Source organism: Apodemus sylvaticus, chromosome 19 (genome assembly GCF_947179515.1).
Source record: "Apodemus sylvaticus chromosome 19, mApoSyl1.1, whole genome shotgun sequence".
Classification (NCBI taxonomy): Eukaryota; Metazoa; Chordata; class Mammalia; order Rodentia; family Muridae; genus Apodemus; species Apodemus sylvaticus.
The window spans coordinates 11,241,640-11,255,703 of NC_067490.1; the positions used below are offsets into that span (position 1 = coordinate 11,241,640).

General features: G+C 50.7%; 1 protein-coding gene across 9 annotated transcripts in view; it reads left to right on the plus strand.

Moving 5' to 3' along the window:
- Pcnt (pericentrin) overlaps positions 1-14,064 on the plus strand; it is a 90,603-nt gene that overhangs the window by 59,871 nt on the left and 16,668 nt on the right. For 4 of the 9 annotated variants that reach the window (XM_052164444.1, XM_052164446.1, XM_052164445.1 and 1 more), the window contains 8 exons: positions 1,070-1,172; positions 3,212-3,375; positions 4,513-4,677; positions 6,540-6,707; positions 7,166-7,358; positions 8,146-8,422; positions 8,536-8,686; positions 12,119-12,799. In XM_052164444.1, the coding sequence (XP_052020404.1) occupies positions 1,070-1,172; positions 3,212-3,375; positions 4,513-4,677; positions 6,540-6,707; positions 7,166-7,358; positions 8,146-8,422; positions 8,536-8,686; positions 12,119-12,799 (1,902 nt within the window). The remainder of the gene's footprint in view (positions 1-1,069; positions 1,173-3,211; positions 3,376-4,512; positions 4,678-6,539; positions 6,708-7,165; positions 7,359-8,145; positions 8,423-8,535; positions 8,687-12,118; positions 12,800-14,064) is intronic. The other 5 variants (XM_052164450.1, XM_052164451.1, XM_052164452.1 and 2 more) reach the window with 3 other exon arrangements.

Below are 14,064 nucleotides of genomic sequence, written 5' to 3' on the forward strand. Positions count from 1 at the left end.
AAGGCCTAACTGTCTGAATTGTTTTAGATTTCGTATGTATTATGTGTGCATGCGGAGGTCAGAGGTCAATATTTCTTGTCCCTCTGTTCCTATCATAATTTTGAGACAGTGTCTTTCACCGAACCACAGCTTCGTGTTTGGGCCAGACCCTGGCCAGCAAGCCCCAGGAATCTTCCTGTCTCTACCTTCCAAGGGCTGGGATTGTGGGGACATAGCATCCACCTGGGATTTCATGTGGATGCTGGGGAGGGGCACCCACACTCTGCTAAGGCACAGCCACAGCCCTAGATGTGTTATAGTAATAGTCCTTGTGTGTACATGGTTATACATGTGGTGCTGACTAATTAATTTTTAAAGATTTATTTATTTAATATTATATGTAAGTACACTGTAGCTGTCTTCAGACACACCAGAAAAGGGTGCCAGATCTCATTACAGATCGCTGTGAGCCACCATGTGGTTGCTGGGATTTGAACTCAGGACCTTTAGAAGAACACTCAGTGCTCTTAACTGCTGAACCATCTCCCCAGCCCCCTGATTAATTTTTTTAAGAATACTTCAATTTATTATTATTTAGTTTAATTGCACTTTTCTATTTTGAAGTATTTTTTTATATGAGGATTATTTGGGGCACACATGCCATGCACAATTTTTTTTTTAAACTTGAGATACTTTGCTAGTGGCTGCTTTAAAAAGGTTATATTTTTAAAAACAATTTTTTTAAATCACATTTGTGTGCACGTGTGCTTGTCTATGGCACGTGGACGTCAGAGAACGCCTGTGAGCACTGGCCGCCTTCAGTCATGTGGGTCCCATCGTTTACGCCCAGGCTGCCGAGCGTGGCTGCAACTGCCTTTTCTCACTGAGCATCTCCCGTCGTCCCTTAGAATATTCCCGTGCTGACTGAGGTGTTGGCGGCGCACGTTTCCAGCATAGCCCGAGTTGTTGCACGCTCTGAGTGCTAGGAGCTGGGTTCTCTGTGGGAAGCCGGTATAGTCTGACCTTAGTAAGCTACCATCTGTTGTTACTTACTGCTTTGTGACCTTACACAAATCTGCCTGTCCACCAGGAGAAGGACGTCGAAGACTTTATCGTAACATCTTTTGGTTCTCAAGAATCGTTACCATCCCCTTCTCATGAGTTAGCGAGAAGAAGCGATGGGAGCGGGAAACGTGAGTGCGTCATACCTGTCTATTTATTTTATTGTGTGTGTGCTTTGAGAGCTCAGGGTACCACAAAGGTCCCACCCGGTCCTCTGCTGTCCAGGTGCACCGTCACCTTCTTGTGCCCCGATGGCTGCTTGTCTCCTAAGAATGTCATCTTGTTTCGTGAGGTCCAGGCCCCAGCACGTTGCTTAGCACCTGTGGTTTACCGTGTCCTTGGCTCGCAGGCAGGCTGCGCCCGCTGTCCCAGAGCAAGGGCAAGTCAGGCCTCGGCTTTTCCTGCCTCCCCAGTCTACACAAAGAGCGATCCCCTGTCCTTCTCTGGGCTTTAAACACTGACATTTTCAAAGAGCAGAAGCGGGAACAGTTCACAGGGTCTGGCTTGCCCTTGAGGGTTGAGCGTAGGCTGTGGTTTCCTCACGTCTAGAGGTTCGTGGGGTCAGCTTGCACCCTGTGGGTCACAAGTCTGTCTTTCAGGCCTTCTTTTCAGAGGGCGGAATCCCCTCAGAACATGTGTATTTCTGTGTTTCCGGCCTACTGCCCTCATTCTCTCGTCTCCGGGCTCACGGTTTTCATTAAAGATGTGGGGCCAAACTCTGATCTCCTCTGTTTGTAACCTCTTCTTCAATGGCTTTCTTGTTCCAAGTCAGGATGCGGGCCTGTCTCAAGTCCAGCTAGCCTTGTCCAAGCATTTCGAAGCGTGGAGCATGAGGGAATGCAGTCTACTGGAAGCTGTGGAATGCGTGAAATGTTGTGAATGCTCCATTCGTTCCCTCCACTTGGTTGGAGCGGATGGCTGGGAAAGTTGAGTGGCCTGTGTTGGATTCCGTGGGAACACCTATTCCTCAATACAGGACTTATTACCATATCACATTTACTGTTTAAAATAGCATCTAGGGACTGGAGAGATCAGTGGTTAGGGACACTGACCGGTCTTCCAGAGGACTGAGGTTCACGTCCCAGCCACCGACACGGCAATTCTCAGCTGTCTGTGTAATTCCAAGATCTGACACCCTCAGATAGACAGACATTCAGGCAAAACACTAGTGCAGGTGTAAACAAGCAAGCAAGTAAATAAATAAATAAATAAAATATATAAAAATGTTAGCATCTAGCCAGGCATGGGGGCACCCGCCTTTAATCGTAGTACTTGGAGGCAGAGAGGCCGTCACGTTTCTAAGAGTTAGCATGTTAAGGCTGTGAGTCCCTGGGTCTCTTCTCTTGTTTTCCCACCTCATGCTTGAGAATGAGGGTCTGGGCCTCCTCTGTGCGTATTACTAATGTCTCTAAGATTTCCTTTCGTTCGCTGCACTTCAGTTCTTCTCAGCAGACTTTGGTATTAATCCCTCCGTTGCACGTCTGAGAATGTAGACTGACCTCTTTCCAGGTGGAGATCTGATGCTTTTGCTTGCTCTGAGTCCGGAGCTGCTGCTGCCTCCCTTCAGGCTGAGTGGCTGGGCACCAGGCCCTTCCTGTGCCGCACTGGCCAGTGTGTTCCTGAGGCCTTCCTAGGCCATCGCAGGCTACAGGCCTGAAGAAGCAGCTTGTAAAGCCCCCTGACTATTAGATGCCTTGTGCCACAAGTTCTGGACTGTGTGCAGTCCTGTCTCTATCCCGCCTCGGGTCAAGTCAGGCACATCTAGAGTGGACACTGCTGTCGGTCCAGCTGCTCCCACCCCCTCTAGGCTTGGTGTCCTGTCTGTCCACTTCATTCTTGGTCCCTGTGCTGGGTGTGAAGTACCTAGGCCTCAGGTAGAGTCTGGCTGCTCCTCAGTGCTCTCTGGGGTGTGGTTGCCAGTGGGGATGAGCAGGTCTATCCATGTAAGTGGCTGAGATAACCCTGAGGTTTATAAGTCACAGACAATTAACACATCAGACATGCAAAGTAAGTTCTCCTCCTCCTTCCCTGCTCAGTCTCCTCCGACTTATGTTTTACGGAATGGCCGCCACCTTTGTCTGGTGCTAATCTGTGTTCCATATGCTGTGAGTCGCTGCAACTGTTGGAAATAGATGCTGTGGCTTCAACCCCTGACCCCATGTGCTTCTAGGTGATGGCCCGGACACTGCTGTGATGTTGACCCTGGGCTCAGAAGGATCCGAGACTCCCACCACTGATCGAGTAGCTGCCGCTGCTACGGTTCCTTTGTCTCGAAGGCTTGGGCAGTCGCCAGGAGCAATGAAAGAGAAGGAAGTCAATGCAAAGGAAATGAAGGTAATAGTGGCCGAGAGGACCGGTAGCCCCAGTGGCGTGGAAAACCCCGTCCGTCCCTTCCGTGTTTGCTGACCTGCACCTGCACCTGCACCTGTCCAGATGGTCAGCCTTAGCCCCTTGGTGGGCTAACCTCATCCTGAGCCATCGTGGGAGACTCAGCTGAAGGCCCTCCTCTGTGGTCCTGTGCCAGACTCCAAGGGTGGGCCTTGGAGTGTCTGCTTGAGGGTCTTAGAACTGGTTTGTTCTGGTTGAGCCTGAACTGGAGGGAGGGGTACTGTTTTCTTTAGAGGAAAGGCAAAAGCTGCTGGTTGTTATTGAGTAGTTAAATCATTTATGCCAGGCGTTGATGTCAGCATGACAAGGTAAGTCAGTGGAGGCGTCTTAGTAGTCAAATAATAGCAGTATCCCAAAACAGTGCTTTGTTTCATAACAGGGTCTCAAGGTCTAGCCCAACCTGGCCTCTTAACTTGGCCTGCCTAGTGCTGTGTGGGTTCTGGGAACTGAACCTGGGTCTTCTGGAAGAGCAACCTGCACCCTCAGTTCTTGAAGCACCTCTCTAGCCCCACCAGCAAATAAAACAGTCTTAATGTTATTAAGAATTCTGAAATGAATTTAAAGTAAGTTTAAAGTAAGCTTGACTTTATTCCTTTCAGAATGGGAACCAAGGGACTAGGGAGATTACTCAGAAATTCCACACTGACACGAGGGTCTGAGGGTCATCTTAGCACTCGTATAAATCAGGGCACGGCAACGGATCTATGATCTCAGCAATGGCCGTTGCTGGACTTTGCTGGCCAGCCAGTGTAGCTGAAGGGTCCTGAAGTGAAGTAAGTTTTTAATATTTTATTTGAAGGATTTATTTATTATTATATGTAAGTACACTGTCGCTATCTTCAGACATACCAGAAGAAGGCGTCAGATTTCATTGCAGATGGTTGTGAGCCACCATATGTTTGCTGGGAATTGAACTCAGGACCTCTGGAAGAGCAGTCAGTGTTCCTAACCACTGAGCCATCTCTCCAGCCCCCTAAGTTTTTATTTTTGGTGAAAGAGTTGAGGCGGTGGTATTTGGGAGTGTGGATGATGGTTTGGGGCTGGGGTGCCTCCCCCTTCCTAATGTTTTTTTCCCTTCTGTAGGCTTTGCTGCAGATGGTGTTTGATGAGAGCCACCAGATCCTGGCCTTGTCAGAAAGTCAGGACCCCTCTAGCGCACTGAGCAAGGGTGAACCACGTGACCCCCTAGATGGCTTCCCAAGGGACAGCCAGGCCCTTTCGGAGGTGACAACTGACAGAGGAGAGAAGGTAGGACACTGCTGTTCAATAGATGAGAAAGAGACACATGACCTGCTCCTAGCATGGTCGTGCCGCCATGGCTTTGAGCAGCAAGCCTGCCCCTCGCCACAGCCCCATGAAGCACAAAGGCCCTAGCAGGGTAGCTCCGTTTAGCGTTGGGCCTCTCCAGCCCAGGGCCAGCCAGTGCAGCAGCAGTAGCAGCAGCAGCAGGAGAAGGAGAGAAGGTTGCCCGTTCTGTTTGTTGTTTATCTGTTGCTGTCATCAAGCACTGTGACCAACTCACAGCAGGAAGGGTTTGTTTTGGCTTATGGTTCCTAGGGTGTAGAGTCCGTCATGAGGAGAGGTGTGGCGGGCAGGAGCAGGGAGCTTAGAGCTCACGTCTCGGCCATAGCATGAAGCAGAGAGTAAACTCTAACTGCCTAAAGCTTTCTACTCTCAGAGCCCGCCACCCAGTGACGTACATTCTTTAGCAAGGCCAAACCACCTACACCTCCCCAAACAGAGCCACCAACTGGGGACAGAGTGTTCAAATGTCTTAGAGTATGGGGGCACTTCTCATGCAAACCACTACACCCAGGTTTTGCTCTATTTCATTTCACTACTTCTGATGCCAATATTTAAAAAAATAGTGTTTGTCATGTATTGTGTGGTGAGCGGTTACTCCATTGTGTGTGGAGGTCAGTTGGTCTTTTCCTCCTACCCTGTGTTTTCTGAGTATTGAACTCAGGTCACCAGACTTGGGCACTGGAACCTTTGTCTGCTGAGCCACCTTGCTAGTCCCTGATATCTTTTATGTGTATGAGTATTCTGTCTGCATTTATGTCTGTATAACACATGTGTGCCTGGTGTGTATGTGTGTGTGTGTCTTTATTCTTCAAGATGAATTTATTCTGCCCAAATATTCCTGAATATGGATATGTGGTTGTCTTTAGTCAGGGTTTCTATTGCTGTGAAGGGACACCACAACCACGGCAACTTTTCTAAAGGAAAGCATTTCATTGGGGCTGCCTTACAGTTTCAGAGGTGTAGTTCAGTATTATCATGGCGGTGTGCACGCACCACGGCGGTGTGCACGCAGGCAGAGTGGGGCTGGAGAGGTAACTGAGAGCTCCACATCGGGATCAGCAGGCAGCAAGAGAGAGCCAGCCTGGCTTGGACGTTTGAACCCCAGAGCTCAACCCCCAGTGACACACTTCCTTCAGCAAGGCCTTACCTGTTCCAACAAGGCCACACATCGGGATCCCTTCAAATAATGCCACTCCCTATGAACCCACGGGCCATATTCATTCAGACAGCCACAGTGGCCTTTCCTGGTGAGTCATCAACTTCCCTGGCGCTGCGCTCTGAGAGAACTGGTGATAGTGTTTGCTTCTCATACCCTGAGGCCACTGGTCAGTTCCATCTTCAGTCCGACTGATGTCTGCTATTCTCTGCCTACTCGGCCGCCAAAGAGTTTAGGGCTGTGTCAAGGCCAAGTGTATGAGATCAGACTTCGCCGACTCCTGTGAGAGTCAGTTTACTCAGTTTGCAGTGGCCCCCTCCTTGAACAGTGGAGAGCGCATGCGCTCTGATGTTTCTACAGTTATAACCACAGCATTTTTGGTGGAACCCCGCTGTGTGGTCACAGATCATCTGAGTGGTACACTGTTCTTCACCGTGGAGATCAGGGCTGAGTATGTGAACTTGTGGGACATATTATGTTGGTCACATTTGCAGTGCACACTGAGGAGGACACAGAGCGTCTGTGTGTGTGTGTGTGTGTGTGTGTGTGTGGTGAGTGTCTAAAGCAGGTGCCCTGCCCAGGCTAGGCCAGCTTGTGCCACTGAGCCTGCACCGCAGCCCAGCCCTGAGCCGCTTGCTTTGCCGTACAGGAGTCTTTGGAAACACACCTTACGTGGAGTGAGGAGCTTCTGCGTGTCATCCAAGAAGTGTTCGCCAGGGAGCAGGAGAAGGCTGAGCTGCAGCCTAGACCTCCTGGCTCAAACCTCGGAGACTGTAACTCCCTGGTCAAGAGGCTGGAGAAGGTTCTTCAAGAGCAGGTGAGCAGCAGTCTTGACCGAGGCTTTGGTTACCACCTTCCACCTTCGTCCCTCAGTCCCTCTTCATTCCTCAGTCTCTCTCCCTGAGACACACCTAGCAAAAGAACAGACTCTTTGGGCTATCCCACGCCACCAAGCCCACTGCACGTGGGCTGGAGGACATTAGCATGGTAGGACGATAGAATCCTGTTTGTGTCACTGGGCACAGACACAGAAGTGTAGACTTGAGGCTGAGGTACTGATGCAGTAGGCTGTGAGGAAGGGTGCTCACAGGCCAGGTCCTGGGTGCTCTGTGCCTGCTATGTCCTTACAAAGCCACTAAACCTGTCACAGCGGCACTGGAAGTTTGGGTTTGAAAGGACTGGCAGTGCAGGAGGAGGCGTGCCTGCCTTCTGCCTCTGCGCCTGGGTGCTTGGCATCCACCATTCACACCTCGAGTGTTCTTCCCTGCCCTCCAGGGAGATCTGCAGAAGGCCCAGGAGCACCTGTGCCTGCCAGACAGGAGCAGCCTGCTAGCCGAGATCCAGGCCCTGCGCGCTCAGCTGCGCATGACACACCTACAGAACCAAGAGAAGCTGCAGCAGTTGTGCGCAGCCTTGACGAGCACGGAGGCCCGAGGGAGCCAGCGGGAGCACCAGCTGCGGAGACAAGGTGGGTGCCCTCGCTCCTGTCCCTGCAGGCAGCTTACCCGACCCCTGCCCTGCCGGATGCGAAGGAAGCCCTGAATGGGTACAAGTGCCTGGGGCTCTAGGGATCTCTCAGTGGAGTTAGGATCTTGTCGTATGTAAGTTTTCACATTTAGGGAGGTTTTTATGGATGTGACATCTGGGAACAAATGTCTTTTTTTGGCCATGTACTGATCAGGCCTTAGTAGGGCAGGCTCGCTCACAGTCCGTTTTCCTTCCCGCACTGGTCAGTATATCTGTTTCTGTTGGGTTTCTGTCAGGTAATCACCCTTGGGCAGGGTCGTGCGCATGCACGTGTCTCGGCAATCCCTCAACTTTGTGTCTGTATTTAAGAGTCCTGCTCTTAAACCCTTTTTTGATTCTCGTGTTGGCGAAGCACTGGCCTTGCAAGAACCAGACAGCATTCCCTTCTGTGTTTTCAGAGGACTGTGCAGGACCAGTCTTCCTGAGGTTTCGTGGAGAATTCTTCTGTAAGCCACATGGGCCTTAATGTGTCTCTGTTGCAGGAATACTGTGTGTGAGCATGGCTGGTGTTGTAGGTCTCAGGGCGTGTCCCGACCAGCAGGTGACACCTAAGAAGACACCTAAGGAGGGATGGCTTGGCTCCCTTAGGCACAGTGGGTTCCAGGTCACAGAAATACCCACAGGAACTCCTCTCCCCCAAATCAACATCATTTATGACTTGACTTCATCGGCCCGGCACACTGGGGACTCGTGGGTAATAAGCCGTCTACCGTTTTCATTCTTCTCAGTTGAGCTATTGGCGTACAAAGTGGAACAGGAAAAATGCATCGCGAGCGACCTGCAGAAAACCCTGAGCGAGGAGCAGGAGGCCGCAAGCGAGGTGCGTCAGCGTCTGACGGCGGAGCAGAGCGCCGTCCAGGACCTCAAGTCCGAGCTGCACGCCTGCAAGCAGGAGAACACCAGCCTGCTGGAGTCGCTGGACAAGGTGCAGCAGGAAGTCCTGCGGCTCAGGTATGGCCATGTGACGTGGTCCTACAGTGGAACTTCATCTGCTTCGGCCGGCAGGTGCTGTGGGGGCTCTGGGGTTCCATTTGTCAATGGCGGGAGGGACGCCTGCCCACATGCGCGTCCCCTTTCCATGCGGCTCACTGCCGTCCCCTTGTCTCTCTCCCTCTCAGAGCTGTGCTGGACGGGAAGGAGAACGAGCTCAAGGTGGTGCTCGAGGAGCTGGAGTCCGAGCGGGGCAAGGGGCAGGCCCTCCAGGCCCAGCAGGAGGAGCAGCAGCTGCGGTTCCTGCAGAGGGAGGGCCAGAGCTCCAGGGCCCTGGAGGTGACGACCGCCTTTCTCGTTCTTCCTCTGCATGGTGGGCGGCCCAGGCAGAAGGACTTTAGGACAAAAGAAGGCTATACATTTCTTGATTGTAGTTTTGAGTTTAAAAAATAATTACATCACTTCCCCTTCTCCTTCCCTGGAAACCTTTCCATATATTTCAATTTGCTCTCTTTTAAATCCATGGCCTGAATTTAACCTATTTGATCTGTGAGGTGTGACTTGAATACATGTCATCAGGGCTGACTGTCTGGTATTGGATAACCAGGCAATCACTCTTCTGTGAGGAAGGCTATTTCTCTCACTCTCGGTCGGCATCGCTTGGTTGCTCTTTGTGTCGGGTCGAGGCCTCACGGTCTGTCCCTATCCACTTGGGCATGTCTGTCATTGTCCTTCCTTAGGCCATGTTTAGGCGGCCATGTTGGTAAGGCTTTAGAGGCATAGGGCTAGCTCCTAGGATTGCTCCGAGACACAGATCTCTGGCTCAGACTGTCTTTGTGCAGCCTCTTACCCAGTGTTTCCTGAGCCTTGGGTTGGGGCGTGGTTTTAAAGACCCTTCTTCCATTGGGACTGGGTTCCACAGCCTTGCATTTGGATTGGTTTTCACCGTCTGTTGCAAATAGACGTTCCCTTGAGGGGTGAAGTCTACACGCTTACCTGTGGGTGTAAGGATATAATATTCAGAGCATCGTGCTAGATATGCTCTAGATAGCTTAGAGCATAGGGGATGTGCTGGTTCAGTGAAATGGCGGGTGTGCTTTCTCCTCTGAATCCGTGACTGCGCTGGCCCTGGGTAACTGGTTAGCTTTCCAGCACCAGGCATGAGAGCCCTCTTTTCGCATGGACCTTAAGACCAATTAGAGGAAAGCCCGTGGGTACCACTAAGGTGTGTGTGCCACTACTGCACCCTTGGAGCTGTGGTGCGTAGCTGGCTAGGCGGGTCACCGCTTCCCCGGTGGCCTGCATGGTGCCTCTGGTAGGGTGGAGGCTCGTCCTCAAGGAGCAGACACATGCAGGTCGGTTCCAGTGCAGTGGCCACGGAGGTCATGTATGTGTTTTTACCAACAGGGACTTCCCTTCGTCGCTTTGAGGAACAACCAAGGGCAGTAGCAATAGGCTGTGATGTTGGGGAGTCTCTTGGACAGCCCTGCCTGTCTTGGGGTTACTGTTGCTGTGATGAAACACCATGACCTAAGCCACTTAGGGAGGGAAGGATTTATTTGCCTTGCACTTCCAACATCACTGTTCATTATTTTTTTGCCTTTCGAGACTTTCCTACACTGATAGCCAAAGTGGTTGGACCATTTTTCAAGTTGAGTCAATTGGGTTTCAGTTCCGTCCTTACCTCGGATGGAGTCCTCTTCTGTGTTTCTGTCTCCCTAAGGGATTCTGTTCCAGTCCTGGATTGTCTTCGTCATTTCCGTCAACTGGACGTTTGTGTTATCCTGGGCGACACTCGGCATGTCTTCTCAAGTTCTTTCTCCTTCATTCAGCAGTGTTTTCAAACTCTTTGCATTCTGAGATGTAGTCTATGATTGTTTTTTAAAGCTTGTTCTGTGGTTCCTCTGGGGATTTCTCATTGGCAAACATGTCTGACTGGTAGCATTTGGAGAGAAGACACTGGCTTGACCTTTCCCTCTGTTGTTAGTCCTGCGATGAGATCGGACCTGTGGACTTGTTTTCTTAGCTCTAAGTCTGACAAGGATAGAGCAGGTCGGGTGGAAGACAGGATGCACAGGCAGGCTGGGCCTAGAGGCTGGAAGTGAAGTGCAGACAGATGGGCACAGGGCCATGGGCTGCTGTATCCCGGACTGTGGGGTAGATCTGGTTGGCTGGGTCAACAAGTTGGAAGTGCTGTGGGAAGGACCTGTGGGCTTGGGGATAGAGGTCTGTCAGAAGCATAGAGATTGGTGGCTGTGCAGGGTGCTCAGACTAATCTGGGGCACTGGGTGTGGGGCCAGGACGTAATCTTGAAAGTTGGGTAGGGTGGGTGAATGGTGGGGGTGGGTTAGGGAGCCTTGGAGAAGGCTATAAGTGGGCCATTGGACTTCAGCATAGAAGGGACCAGCGTGGTGGCTGGTAGGAGGGGTCCTGATGGAATCCTACATCTGGTTGTGGCTTAGGCAGGAGTTACCAGATGAAGGGTGCTACATGTGAGACCTGGGCTATACTTGGCAGGCTGAGAGAGACTCACAGGCTCAGCCCTAGAGAGGATGTGTGAGATCTGCCAGGTGGAGAGGATGTGACATAGAAGGGAGTTGCCGGTGGTGGTAGGCAAGGTGGGCAGCTGCTGGAAGAATCCTAGAGATGGCTTGCAGTACGGACAGGGGTGGCCAGACTAGGCCAGGACGCTGTAAGCAGGGCCAAGGCAATATTTAAGTCAGACAGTACCTGGCGAGGGAGCAGGTGGGTGTCTGTGACTTACGGCAATGGTATAATATGGCCTTGATTGTTGCCAGCTAGGGTTCTTGGGCATTTCCATTGTTTGTTTTTTTGTATTGTTTTGCTTTTTCACTTTTTAAAAGTGCTTTTTAATTTTTGAGAATTTCATTCACTATTTCTGATTAGATTTCCCCGCTTTCCCAATATCATATTCTTTCTCTTAAAAAGAAATAAAAAGAACAACAAACATGGAATCTGATTTGTTCTGGTCAACCACCCCTGCTCGCGAGGCCTGCCCTGGAGTGCAGTGTTCATTGAAGCTTTTCCTCCCGATCACTTAATTGCCAGAAATAATGACTCTGAGATTAATTATTTATTAACAAATGCCTAGGCCGTAATCTTACCTATGTTCTCCAAGTAGCTGTTAACTTATTATCTCTTTTACTCTCATCGGAGTTCAGCTACATGGCTGGTTTTCTTGCCTTGTCTTATGTGTGTCTTCTCAGCATTCTGGGGTGAATCTCCTGCTTTCCTGACTTTTTTCCAGAATCTTCTTTCATTCCAGGATGTCCCACCTCCTATTTCCTGTCTCAGATCATTGGCCATAGGCTTTTTTATTGACAGGTGATACTTGAGTCTCTTCAAGTGTGGCTGTTATACCCGGTGTCACACTCCCTCCTGTAGCTATCTGGATGATGCTTAGAATCTAAGGCCTTCATAAAATAGATGTGATAAACATGTGGCGTCTGTGTACCTCATGTTGAGCTGTGTCCTGCAGCTCATGGTCATCAGCTACAGTGCCTGACTTAAACACCACCTTTTTGAACATCCTGGTATTCTGGGACTCCTAAGAAAGGGAGAAAGATGTGTGCCTGTATTTTCTCAATACTAATTCCACACAGTATTTAATCCATGCAGTCCTGAGGATGGTTTTACCCATAGGATGATTTTCTAAACTTGTGATTTCTGAATTAAAATTGTAAATAAGAAAACCTTCTAGATCTTGTCCTTTTGGTATTAATTGTTACTATCTTTTTTCCACCCATGCAGGAGTTGAAAATATCTTTGGAGAAGCAGCTTGCTCAAAACAACCAGCTGTGCGTGGCTTTAAAACACGAGCGTGCGGCCAAGGACAACCTGCAGAAGGAGCTGCAGATCGAGGCCTCGCGCTGCGAAGCCTTGCTGGCGCAGGAGAAGGGCCAGCTCTCCGAGCTGCAGAAGAGCCTGGAGGCCGAGCGGAGCCGCTCACTCGAGCTCTCGGAGGCGCTGCAGCACGAGCGCCTCCTGACGGAGCAGCTGAGCCGCAACGCGCAGGAGGCCTGCGCCCGCCAGGACACCCAAGCGCAGCACGCTCTGCTGCGGAAGCTGAAAGCCGAGAAGGCTCGCGCCTTGGAACTGGAGGCCATGCTTGAAAAGGTGCAGAAGCAGGCTGCCCACACCCAGCAGCAGCTGGAGTCCCAGGCTCAGGAGCGCTGCGTAGAGCTCAGGAGGGAGAAGGAGGTAAGTGGAAACCTGCGGTCAGCCGTGGATGCCCTGCGGAGCCACAAACAGGAGCTGGGATGCTGTCTGGAGAGAGAGAGGGAGAAGGCAGCTTGGTTGCAGGCAGAATTAGAACAGTTATCCGCCCGAGTGAAAGAGCAAGACGCACGCAAGGACGCCAGGAGGATGGAGAGGAGGTCGAGCCGCGCAGACCTGGACAAGCGGAAGTGGCAGAGAGACAAGGAGACGCTGGTGAGAGCAATCCTCCGGCAGCTGACCCTCCAGCAGCTGACCCTCCAGCAGCTGACCCTCCAGCAGCTGATCCATCGTCTTTCCTCCCGCCCGCCCCTGAGTGGCTGGAGGCGGTGACAGACCTGTGCCTGGCCTCCCTCCTGTTCCTCTGTGCTGAGGCCACGCAGTGTGGCTCAGCCTAGCGTTGTAACGGGCTTTGAAGTTAGAGGTGCGAGTGCGCTCGGCCCTTTGGGCTCCCTGCAGGTCTCTGTGAATTTGAAAATGATCGTTTTCATTCTTCTTTAAACTTTACTTTGATTTTTAATTTTCACCAACTCTTCAAGTTAACAGGCAGCGTGGTGAGTGTCATTCTGGCGTTTTCACGGTGTGCAGTTGTATTTTGTACTCAGTTCTTTTCTCTGTCTCTCTCTGCTTGGTGCCTTTCTTTCCCAGGATTCCCCACCCTCACACAGCAAGCTTTCATGTCATACGGATCTCCTTACACTTTCAGTTTCTTAAGACTCCACACATACATATAAATACATACATACATACATATACATATGTATGTATACACACAGTCATATTTGTAAATTTTAATTTTCCCCAGTGTGTCTTATTTCACTTCGTATATAATGATGTCCATTTTCACTCATGGTCTCATTTTTCTTCATGACCGCACAGTTCTGTTGTGTATGTGGGACCCGGTTCATTTATCTGCTCCTGTGCTGATGTGTGTCTAGGCTGGTTCCGTGTCCTGGGCTTGTGAAGAGTGAAATAATCATTGTGGTTGTGCAGGGCTCTGTCTCTGCAGTACACTGACCTGAAATATATGTGCGGTACACTCAGGAGTTATAGCTGGGTGACAGTAGGGCTTGGATTTAGCTTTCTGAAGAGCTATACTGATTTTTTCCATAGAGCTGCACAAGCCGCCATTGTCCTAAGGCCTGGGTCCTCATCCCGGCCAGCCTTCATCATTTCCTCCCTAACTGGCGGCCATTCTGATGGTGTTGGGATAGAATCTCGAGCATTTCCCTAACGGTTCGGGTGATCATCAACTGTTTAGATGTGTTCTCTTGCAGCTGCCCGTCTAGCCGATTACAGCATTTATTGGGAGGGTAATTTGGCTGCTTAGTTCTTGCAGTTCTTCCTCAATTCTAGACATTAATCCCCATCCTGTGTGCAGTCGGCAGGTTTTCCCCCTCCGCTCTGTAACTATTTTCTTCACTGCACTGTCTCTGATGCACAGAAGCTTCTACGTGTCATTGTCACCTCTGGGGACCTTA